Source organism: Taudactylus pleione, unplaced genomic scaffold, assembly GCF_031769625.1.
Source record: "Taudactylus pleione unplaced genomic scaffold, aTauple2 ptg000662l, whole genome shotgun sequence".
Taxonomy (NCBI): Eukaryota; Metazoa; Chordata; class Amphibia; order Anura; family Myobatrachidae; genus Taudactylus; species Taudactylus pleione.
Window position 1 is genome coordinate 1,687,415 of NW_028285064.1, and position 10,101 is coordinate 1,697,515.

General features: G+C 46.1%; 1 protein-coding gene across 1 annotated transcript; it reads left to right on the forward strand.

Moving 5' to 3' along the window:
* The first annotated feature begins 5,589 nt into the window (after positions 1 to 5,589).
* TMEM69 (transmembrane protein 69) lies at positions 5,590 to 8,672 on the forward strand. The gene is made up of 3 exons (XM_088455601.1): positions 5,590 to 5,665; positions 7,749 to 7,823; positions 7,965 to 8,672. Exons 2-3 carry the CDS (start codon positions 7,764 to 7,766, stop codon positions 8,649 to 8,651), a joined length of 747 nt encoding a protein of 248 aa, XP_088311727.1. The 5' UTR covers positions 5,590 to 5,665; positions 7,749 to 7,763; the 3' UTR covers positions 8,652 to 8,672.
* Positions 8,673 to 10,101: the final 1,429 nt, after the last annotated feature.

Sequence of the window (10,101 nt, forward strand, 5' to 3'; positions counted from 1 at the left end):
TTACATGTTGACCTTTAGTGTGTCGACCTTTTGTTCCTGTCGACTTATTGACTGTCTAACATCTGGTGTCTATCTAGACATTGTCAACCTTTTTACTGTCTATCTATAGTCCAGAACCCACCCCAGGCTACCACTTCTTCTCCAGCACTTCCCCTGGCAGCCATCATAACAGGTAACCAAATACTTATTTGGGAGGAGACCAGCAGTAAGATTCATGTTAAATGTCCGGAGAAAGTTGCCAGCATGTAAGATGGACGGACCTTGGATATGAGAATTACATTTGGCAGAGTTGCTGTATATTAGGATGGTTGCTGTTTCTGCCTAGGAAAGGGCATGCATTAATGGATAAGATGCAGAAGACCTCATGGGTGACCTGTAAGACTCCAGGGAATCTGTGTATATACTGCAATGTACAGTCAGGTGCATAAATATTGGGACATTGACAGAATTTTCATATTTTGGCCTATATTCACCACCACAATGGCTTTGAAATGAATCAAACAAGACGTGCTTGAACTGCAGACTTTCAGATTTAATTTGAGGGTAATTACATCCAAATCAGGTGAACGGTGTAGGAATTACAACGGTTTCTATATGTGCCTCCTACTTTTTAAGGGGCTATCAACTCAAAAGCTATTTCATGGACAGGTGTGGGCTATTCCCTCGTTATTTCATTATCAATTAAGCAGGTAAAAAGTCTGGAGTTGATTCTAGGTGTGACATTTGCATTTGGAATCAGTTGCTGTCGACTCTCAATATGAGATCCAAAGAGCTGTCACTATCAGTGAAGCAAGCCATCATTAGGATGAAAACTCAAAACAAACCCATCAGAGGGATAGCAAAAACATTAGGCATGGCCAAATCAACTGTTTGGAACATTCTTAAAAAGAAAGAACGCACCGGAGAGCTCAGCAACACCAAAAGACCCGTAAGACCACGGAAAACAACTGTGGTGGATGACAGAATAATTATTTCCCTGTTGAAGAAAAACCCCTTTACAACAGTTGGCCAAATCAAGAACACTCTCCAGGAGGTAGGTGTATATGTGTCAAAGTCAACAATCAAGAGAAGACTTCACAAGAGTGAATATAGAGGGTTCACCACAAGATGTAAACCATTGGTGAGCCACAAAAACAGGAAGACCAGATTAGAGTTTGCCAAACAACATCTAAAAAAGCCATTACAGTTCTGGAACAACATCCTATGGACAGAGGAGACAAAGATCAACTTGTACCAGAGTGATGGGAAGAGAAGAGTATGGAGAAGGAAAGGAACTGCTCATGATCCAAAACATACCACTTCATCAGTGAAGCATGGTGGTGGTAGTGTCATGGTGTGGGCATGTATGGCTGCCAATGGAACTGGTTCCCTTGTATTTATTGATGATGTGACTGCTGACAAAAGCAGCAGAATGAATTCTGAAGTGTTTCGGGCAATATTATATGCTCATATTCAGTCAAATGCTTCAGAACTCATTGGACGGTGCCTCACAGTGCAGATGGACAATGACCCGAAGCATACTGCAAAAGCAACCAAAGAGTTTTTTAAGGCTAAAAAGTGGAATGTTATGCAATGGCCAAGTCAATCCCCTGACCTGAATCCGATTGAGCATGCATTTCACTTGATGAAGACAAAACTGAAGGGAAAATGCCCCAAGAACAAGCAGGAACTGAAGACATTTGCAGTAGAGGCCTGGCAGAGCATCACCAGGGATGAAACCCAGCGTCTGGTGATGTCTATGCGTTCCAGACTTCAGGCTGTAATTGCCTGCAAAGGATTTGCAACAAAGTATTAAAAAGTGAAATTTAGATTTAGGATTGTTTAGTTTGTCCCATTACTTTTGGCCCCTTAAAAAGTGGGAGGCACATATAGAAACCGTTGTAATTCCTACACCGTTCACCTGATTTGGATGTAATTACCCTCAAATTAAATCTGAAAGTCTGCAGTTCAAGCACATCTTGTTTGTTTCATTTCAAAGCCATTGTGGTGGTGAATAGAGGCCAAAATATGAAAATTCTGTCAATGTCCCAATATTTATGCACCTGACTGTATATACACCACTTTTGTGTCCGCTGGGATCAGGTAATGTTTTTTTTTTTGCCAAGCCCCAGGATGCCTACATGGGTAAGAGGACCTACCAGCAGTGGCGTCCTCACCTTTAGTTGCACCCGGTGCGGGTGTAAAAGCAGGAGTGCGGCGTAGCCACGCGCGCCGGGGAAAGGGGCGAGGCCTCAGGACAAGTGGGCGGGGCCTCACATGTGGGGGCGGGGCCGCGCTCCCAAATCCTGGTTTTAGTGTCTCCGGGGGGTCCAGGAGGTGCGGGCTGCCCCCGGGGACCAGTGTGTTTGTAGTGCTGGCTCCTTCACTGTGACAGGAGCCGAGTGCTGCACGTAATTCTACAGTGCAGCACCCGGCTCCTGTCACCAGAGGGGGAGTCTGCACTTTGGTGTCACCCCTCGGCGGGTGACACCCGGGTGCGGCCCGCACCCCCCGCACCCCCCTTGTGACGCCACTGCCTACCAGCACCAGGTAGTAGGTAAGTATGTATTGTGAGTGTGGGTGAGTGAATGTGTAATAAAGTGTTAAAACAAGTGTGTCCTGTCTTTTTTTTTTTTTTTTAAATTGGGTCCTTGGGAAGGGGAGACCCCATTTTATTTTCGGGGTCCCCACTTTCCGAGGATTGCCAGCCCTGGGCTGACCAGTTTGGGACTGGTTTATATTATGGCAAGGGGACCCCACGCTGTATGTCTCCCTGCTATAGTGTAAGCACCCAACTGGTTCAGCCCAATGCTGGTTATAGGATAATAGGGCGAACCCTACATCCGTTTTTCCTTCAGAACGGGCTCAGAGGTCCAGGGTTGGTTATGCTTTTGGGGGGAGAAGACCCCATGCCATTTATTTTTTAACCCTTTCTTTTAACTTAGATACACAGAAGCACTGCACAGATCACACATGCATTGTGCAGCAGGGGGCGGGGCTAAAATGACATGATTCACCGGCCCCTCGCTGTGGGGGATTCTCATACAATCGCGGGGAAGGGGGGGGACAGGAGGGGTCGGCGTTTCAGGAGGCTTGCCTGCCTTTCCGGGGGGCCGGGTGCGACTCCTGATTTTCGGGAGGGTAGGCAAGTATGTAGTAAATACAGCAGCTCGGTTGGCACAGCAAGGGGCGTAGCAGCGGCATAGGTGGGGGGTGCGGTACGCTGTATATAAATCTAAGTATATGTTCCCCTGCATGTATGAATAGATGTAAACTACATAAATCTCGATATCTGTTCCTCTACATCAGGGATGGGGAACCTCCGGCCTGTGGGCCGTATACGGCCCGCAAGGTGATATCATCCGGCCCGGCGGCTGTGGCTCTGTCCACCTCAGTAACAGCAGCAGAGTTTGCGCAGCGGCGAGCAGGGCTCTCTCCCAATCAGCGGTGGCAGGCAGCAGAGCAGGCGGGGATGTGTGCGTGAGGGCTGTCATCGGGCTGATTAGTGCAGGTTTTTCAGCGGCGTCCGCGGCAGGCAGCGCAGGGGGGGTGTCAGGGCTGTCGTTGGACTTGTTAGTGCAGCGGCGTGCAAGACTCTCACCCTATCAACGGCAGCAGTGGTGGCACGGCAGCTGGGGTGTAAAGTCAGTGCTGTCATCAGGCTGGTTATAACTGGGAGGACCCCAGGGCTGCCTTATCAATCTGCCAGTCACACATCCGTAGGGACTGCCCCTCCAGACTCTGCCTGGCAACATACAGACAGCCTCACCCTCCTCTCTTGGCTTCTGGAACCCACAAAGAAAAGTACGGAATGAGATAGATCCCCTTCCGTTTGTGTACAATGACGTCATCAGCCAGTGTCCAACGTCATTCCCTACCATCCAAGTGGGCACAGAGGGTGAATATATTCCTATGGCGAGCGAAGTGAGCCACTGTGCCTGCAACGTGATGAGTGTAGCGAGCCCGCAAGGCTCGCTACACTCATTTTCCTGGAAAATGTGGGCAAAAACATCTACTTCCGCCCTCAGTAACATCACTTCCAGGTACAGCTTCTGAAGGGGTTTTATACTCCACTAGCATGAAAACGACTGCACGATTACGACATTGTAATCGTGCAGTCATTTGTCAGTCTGTGATGAGCCTGCACTGAGGCTCATCAGTCATCTGCAAACATGCTGAACCTTGTTATCTTCAGGTTGACCAGCATGTTTGCACGATGATAGATGTCTAAACGACCAGCGAGCACGCGCATCACTGTTTTTAAAAAAATATTTTTGCAAACAATTGAACGATCGTTATCGTTCAATCGCTCAACTTAATGGCCTGGTGGATGGGCACCTTTAATTTGATGATGGCCCATACCAGCTAACATCACACACCTCACCAAAGAGAAGCAGTTCCAGCCATCGCATTGAGGGTGAGTTAATGAAAATGTTAACCAAAGATAGCAGGCTAATTTTTAAGTAGATAATTTTGTATGGCCCCCTGAATGATTTTCTAAAAATCCAAATGGTCCTTGGCAGAAAAAAGGTCACCCACTCCTGCTATACATGTATGGGTACTGTAAACTGTATAGAAATGATGGTACCGGTTCCTCTGCATGTATGGATAGCTATACAGTGTCACTTATACCCCTTTTACACCGGAGCTAAAACCCGGGTTTTTGAAGGGTTAACCCGGGCAGCTCCCTGGTGTAAAAGGGCAGAGGGTTGGATCGCCGGGTCGAGTGACCCGGCAATCCAACCCAGGTAACTAGCAGGGTTTAACACGGGCGTAGCCCGTGAAACCCTGCTATGGGAACAGCGCACTCCGGGTCACGATGACCTGGAGTGCGCTGCTAGCCGGCCGATTGGTCCGGCTTCAGTGGTGCTTGGAGATGACGTCATCTCCAAGCGTCCACTTTCACTCCGCAAAAGCCGGGTCTATGCAGACCCGACTGTGGTGTGAGCGGTGCTGACTCGGGAATATCCCGAGTCAGCGCCGGCAAAATTCCGGGTCTGATCCGGATAGGAACTTTGTTCCAACTCCGGGTCAGACCCGGAATTTAGGTGGAAAAGGGGTATTATATTGCTATGCTGGGTGCCATTTTCAGCCTTCTATATTAAATATACTGATACTTTAGGCTTTTTTGACAGGAGCTAGAGGTGGGGGCAAGTGTGACTAAAGCTTGTTGCATGATAGGTTTTAGCTCTGCAAAAGCATATGTATGAAGTACAGGTGATATGTAAGAAACAATGTATCATGAATTGTATAGCGCAATGGAACATGCTAGCACTGTATAAATAAATGTTAATAATAATATTAACGATTTAAACATAGTAGGAAGTGAGAGTGAGCATACTAATAAGAAAAAAATAAAATACACCTCTTTGTAATTTTGCAGTTAGCCCTGGATAAATATTATGAGCTAGTGATTTGCTATCATGCTTTCTCCTCTACACTATGCTGGGTGAACCGCCCAAAATACACTAGTAGTAAGTAAAATTTACTATAGTATATATACTGTATATATATTGCAGAATGCTAGTTAAAGGACTATGGGAACTGAGCATGCTCAGTAGGACTTGCCCACACATGAACTGGCTTCTTTGCCCACAGGATGTGATAAAAAGTGTCAGACTTCCTGCTGGCTGACCTTTTCCCAGATGAATGCAGTAGTCAGTGTGGTTGCTGCTGCAGGGTAAAGGTAAGCAGGGTGACTGGTTTACACTGTGTATCCAGCCTTCATGCTGGTGGCTGAGGGTCCTGGGTCTCACAGGTGGGATTTGGGGAAGGGGGCAGTCTCTCTGCCATGCTCCCCTCCTTCAGGGTGTATATTCTGTTACAATGTTTCTCCTGTCTGCCTTTAGCAGGTGCAGTCTGGTGGTGAGTTATGCTGGCACTTGTAGTTCCACAATGACAGTCAAATCACAGTTTGTCTACACTGGTTATGGTTAAGAGTGCGATCAGTAGTCAAGTTTGGTGAAACATAAGTATTTGTTATTTGGCACAAGGAGCCTTCTATCAAGTTATTTATAAATATGATTTCTGTTCATTAAGATTGTTCTGCCCTAGTCCCCGAGCAGTGCATCTAATGGCCACCACTATGAATGGAACATCTGGAAAGTATGATAATCCTTACTCTGCGTCTACAAAATATATATAGTGTGTAACTCTGCCCTCTGGCGCTGTGCATGTATGCCAAGTGCCTGTGTAGGTGAATGTGGAAAGGATATAAAGGATACGCAACCTCAAATCTCAGAGTAGACACAGATAAAAATAAAAATGTTACTATACTACATACAAAAATAAATAAATTAAATATATATACTTTATCATCCAAATAGCTGCACTCCGGGCTGAAATAACTTGGTACACAGAGACCTTCTTAGAGCAACGTTTCAGCGCCTTTATTAGCGGTTTTGTCATGCCACAATCGGGGAGATTTATCAAATCTTGGAGAGAGATAAAATGAATGGAGAGCGATACAGTATCAACCAATCAACCTCTGTCACTTTTATAACACAGCCTGTAAAGTGAGTTAGGAGCTAATTGGTTGGTAATTTATCTCTTAGATTTGATAAATCTCCCCCTATTGTAACCTAAGTAACATTTAAGCTATAGAAAGTCAACAGATGCCTCATTTATGTGACCACTTCTTACAGTGATAGTGGAAGAAAATTGATGAATTAAATGCATTTTTATTTTAGCTTTTTTGAGATTCACTCAGGAGGGGAAGGGAATTAATTAAATTCTTGTCGATGGGCGTGATTTGCCGATGTGTAACGCCAAATTGCGTCTATTTACATTGCAAGTTTTACCTCGCAGGCTTAATGCTGCATACACATGGTCAGATTTCTTATCAGATATGAACGATAACGATTGTAAAAATCGTTCATATCTTTGACATGTAGGGCATGCATTGACCAACGGTGCGCGTGCCCGCATGTTAGATAACGATATCTGACATCGACTTTGTTTGCAGTCAGATTTGGATGATTTCATTCATTGAAATGCTGTCAGAAATCGTTCATGAAATCGTTGGCAAAATGTTCATCGTTCATTTAGCAAGTCTGACTGTGTGTATGCGCCATAAGGGTGCATACACACCAGGACAATATCGACGCGGTTTGGCCAAATCGGAACGAGAAATCGGGCAGTGTGTATGCCCGATTTGCACGCGGTCGCATGAGATATTGTGTGATTGGCCGTGCTGCAAAGCCAATCACACGATATCGCATGTGAGGCTGCACATATTAATGAAGGACAGAACATTGATTGTTCCGTCTTTCATTAAATCTTTTAAGTGTGTACCGGCAATCATGCGATGTCCAGGGTGAAGGCAAATCGCCCTGAACACTGGCGCGTTTGCCGGTCGTTTTAGTGTGTACCCACCCTTAGAGATGCACAGGAAAAGTTGCGATGCTGGGGCTACTGGAATTGGCCGATACGTGTGCAGCTGGGCGTTGTGGTGGTGCCCAGCATCACATTGTGCTAAATCCCCCTAATTGCAATTTGTTACATAACACAGTGTTTTCTTACCATCTCTCAAGAGCGAGCATTTTATTTTTTAAGTTTTTGTGTCACAGATTATGAGGCTTAGCACAAGAGCCGATCGTCACAGGTTTCGTTGGCCAGATACACCGCATTATTTATCAACATGTTCACAGGTTGTGGAATTAACAATGATAAAACCTTGTGGTCTTGCAGAGATTATCCAGGAGGTGTGGATGGGGTCTCTAATGGTGGCATAGGTATGAGGCTCACCCAGTAGTAATTTTATTTTTCAGGCACCTGATCCCAGAATGTTGCCGCGTCTTAGAGCAGTGTGTTTCCCACTGGCCTTACATCTGAAAGGAACTCTGGTATGTAGAAACAAATCGGAGCCAGTTTGAGAAGACTTGTGGTGTAACGATGAATGATTATGCTCTGGAAAAATTGTAGATCTTAATTACTCCCGAATTGTAAGGAAAATATGTTGAATAATAAATTTTTCTTTCTTCCAGGTCTCTAAGGTAACTGCACCAATATGTGGTCAAATTTCATTTTCCAGAAGAACCCGCCATTTTTATACAAAAAGACCCCCGGGTACCACTCCTCTCCCCATACTGCGGTGCTCAGCCACCAGTCTCCGCTCGAGACTCGCCCTACACACCTCCAGCCAGCACCTGAAGAAAAGAGAAGACCCTGAAGACGATTTTAGGTCTCTGCTGGGCAGTTACGCCCAAGAACTGAAACAGGCACCAAAATCTGCAATGTCTCTAAGCCTGGTTGGGCTGATCCCCCTCGTGGGTGTACCTCTAACTATGAGCATCACCAAGTGTTACCACCCGGAGCTGGCGTTTATGCAGCTGGCCTGCGCCAACTGCATATTGTGCTTCTTTGGTGGGGTTCGGTGGGGTGTAATGGTTCCTGATAGCAGCCCGCCCAAGTTGGGGTTTGTTCTCGGTGCTGTGCTCCCTTACACGGCCTGGGTATCTCTACTCCTCTGTGAGGATGTTGGGGTGTCTGCGTTGATGCTGATCGGAGGCTTAATCATTCTTCAGTTTGGGGGTGTTGGAATGCTTGCCCCTTATCCATTCTGGCTGAGTTTTCTCAAAACGGTTTTCTCCTTTGTAGCTTTCTTCTCTATCACAGCCACTTTGTTGATGTCCTCTTTTTATCCAGAAAAATCATTAAAGAAAGCAAAATAACAGAAACTATTCCGGTGTATTTGTGGTAGATCAGTAAGAAAATTCTGTTGATCTGTGCTGGGGGTTTTCAGCTCTACGGTATGGAGGCAGCAATGTTTAAAGGGGGGCATCCACTACACGATTTTAGCAGGCGATTGAACGATAACGACGTAGTTATCGTTAAATCGTTTAAAAATCGTTTATAAATCGTGCAGTGTTTGGTCGTTAACGATCAACGATGCGCGCTTCCGCTGGTCGTTTGATCGTCTCGTCAGTCGACCAAACCTGCAGGTCAATTTCACTTGATCTATTGAAGAGCGTTTGCAAATCGTTCAGACTGAAAGATAAAATTTCAAGGGAAAAAAATCAAGGGAAAATCGTTTAGAGATTGTACAGGGAGTAGATCGTCTAGTGGATGTGCCCCTTAACTCTGCGGCTCTGACAGCGGAAACAGACTGGGCTTCATACTGTGTGCACCGTGCGATATGAATTGTTTTGGCGCAGGGGCATAAGTATGGGAGACAATGGAGGCGCCTGCCGCCGGGCGCCAGCACTGAAGGGGCACCTCCTCCATCACCCACAATATATTCACCCCACTTAGGGCTGTAAATATGGGGGATAGGGGGGCACTAAATGATAACTTGCCTCCGGGCACCTGGGATGAACTTACGCCACTGGTTTGGCGCCTGAAGATTTTGAAAGTTTTTTTTTTTTTTCCCTCTGCGCAAACTAGACCCAGTTCCTTATGACTCCTATTAGGATGGACAGATGCAAAATGCCCTAGGTTAGTTTAGCAAATGTGTAAGTAACAAGAAAAATAATTTTAAATAAGTTATGTGGTGAAGAAAACAAAAATAGAAACATTACTCAGATTAAAATAGCGATGATCTATATACCCCTTTTACACCAAAATCCCAGGTCTGACCCAGGATTTGGAAGACCGGTCCAACCTGGGACAGACCCCGCTCACATTGCGGCTCCAGCCCGGGTCGGGCCGTTTATACTGCAGATGGGTTTAGTGTTAGGTTTTCCTCTGGTGCTTGGAGATGACATACTCTCCAAGCGCCTGTGAGTCTGCTGTTCCTATGCTGTAAAAGGAACCCAGGTTACACATTTTACACTGCCCAGTAACCCGGGTCCAGCCCTGTTTGCTACCCGGGTTAGATTGCTGGGTCACTGGCCCTGGGTTTTTTTTTTTTTTAAGTGTAACAGGGGTATTAGTAACTAACCAAAGGTATAGCATGGGCTAAATATTTTAAGCCTCATTGGGTTGAATTCAATTCAGTACGATGATGAATAGCCGCTGGAGGGATCTCCCGAAGCTACTCAATACACCATAATGTTGGGGTGGCTAAAGGATTTGTTCTTGCCCTCCCCTGGGGATGCGAGGAGAAATCCGACAAAAGTGGCGAGCACGCAGCTGTTTGCCGGCTTGGCGAGGCCCTAACAGCCGTGGGCCCGGCCCTTTAGT

Excerpts from the sequence above, each read along its gene's own strand:
- TMEM69 (XM_088455601.1), top strand. The coding sequence starts at position 7,764 with ATGTTGCCGCGTCTTAGAGCAGTGTGTTTCCCACTGGCCTTACATCTG. Across the intron at positions 7,824-7,964 it reads TACATCTGAAAGGAACTCTG|GTCTCTAAGGTAACTGCACC; the intron begins GTATGTAGAAAC and ends TCTTTCTTCCAG.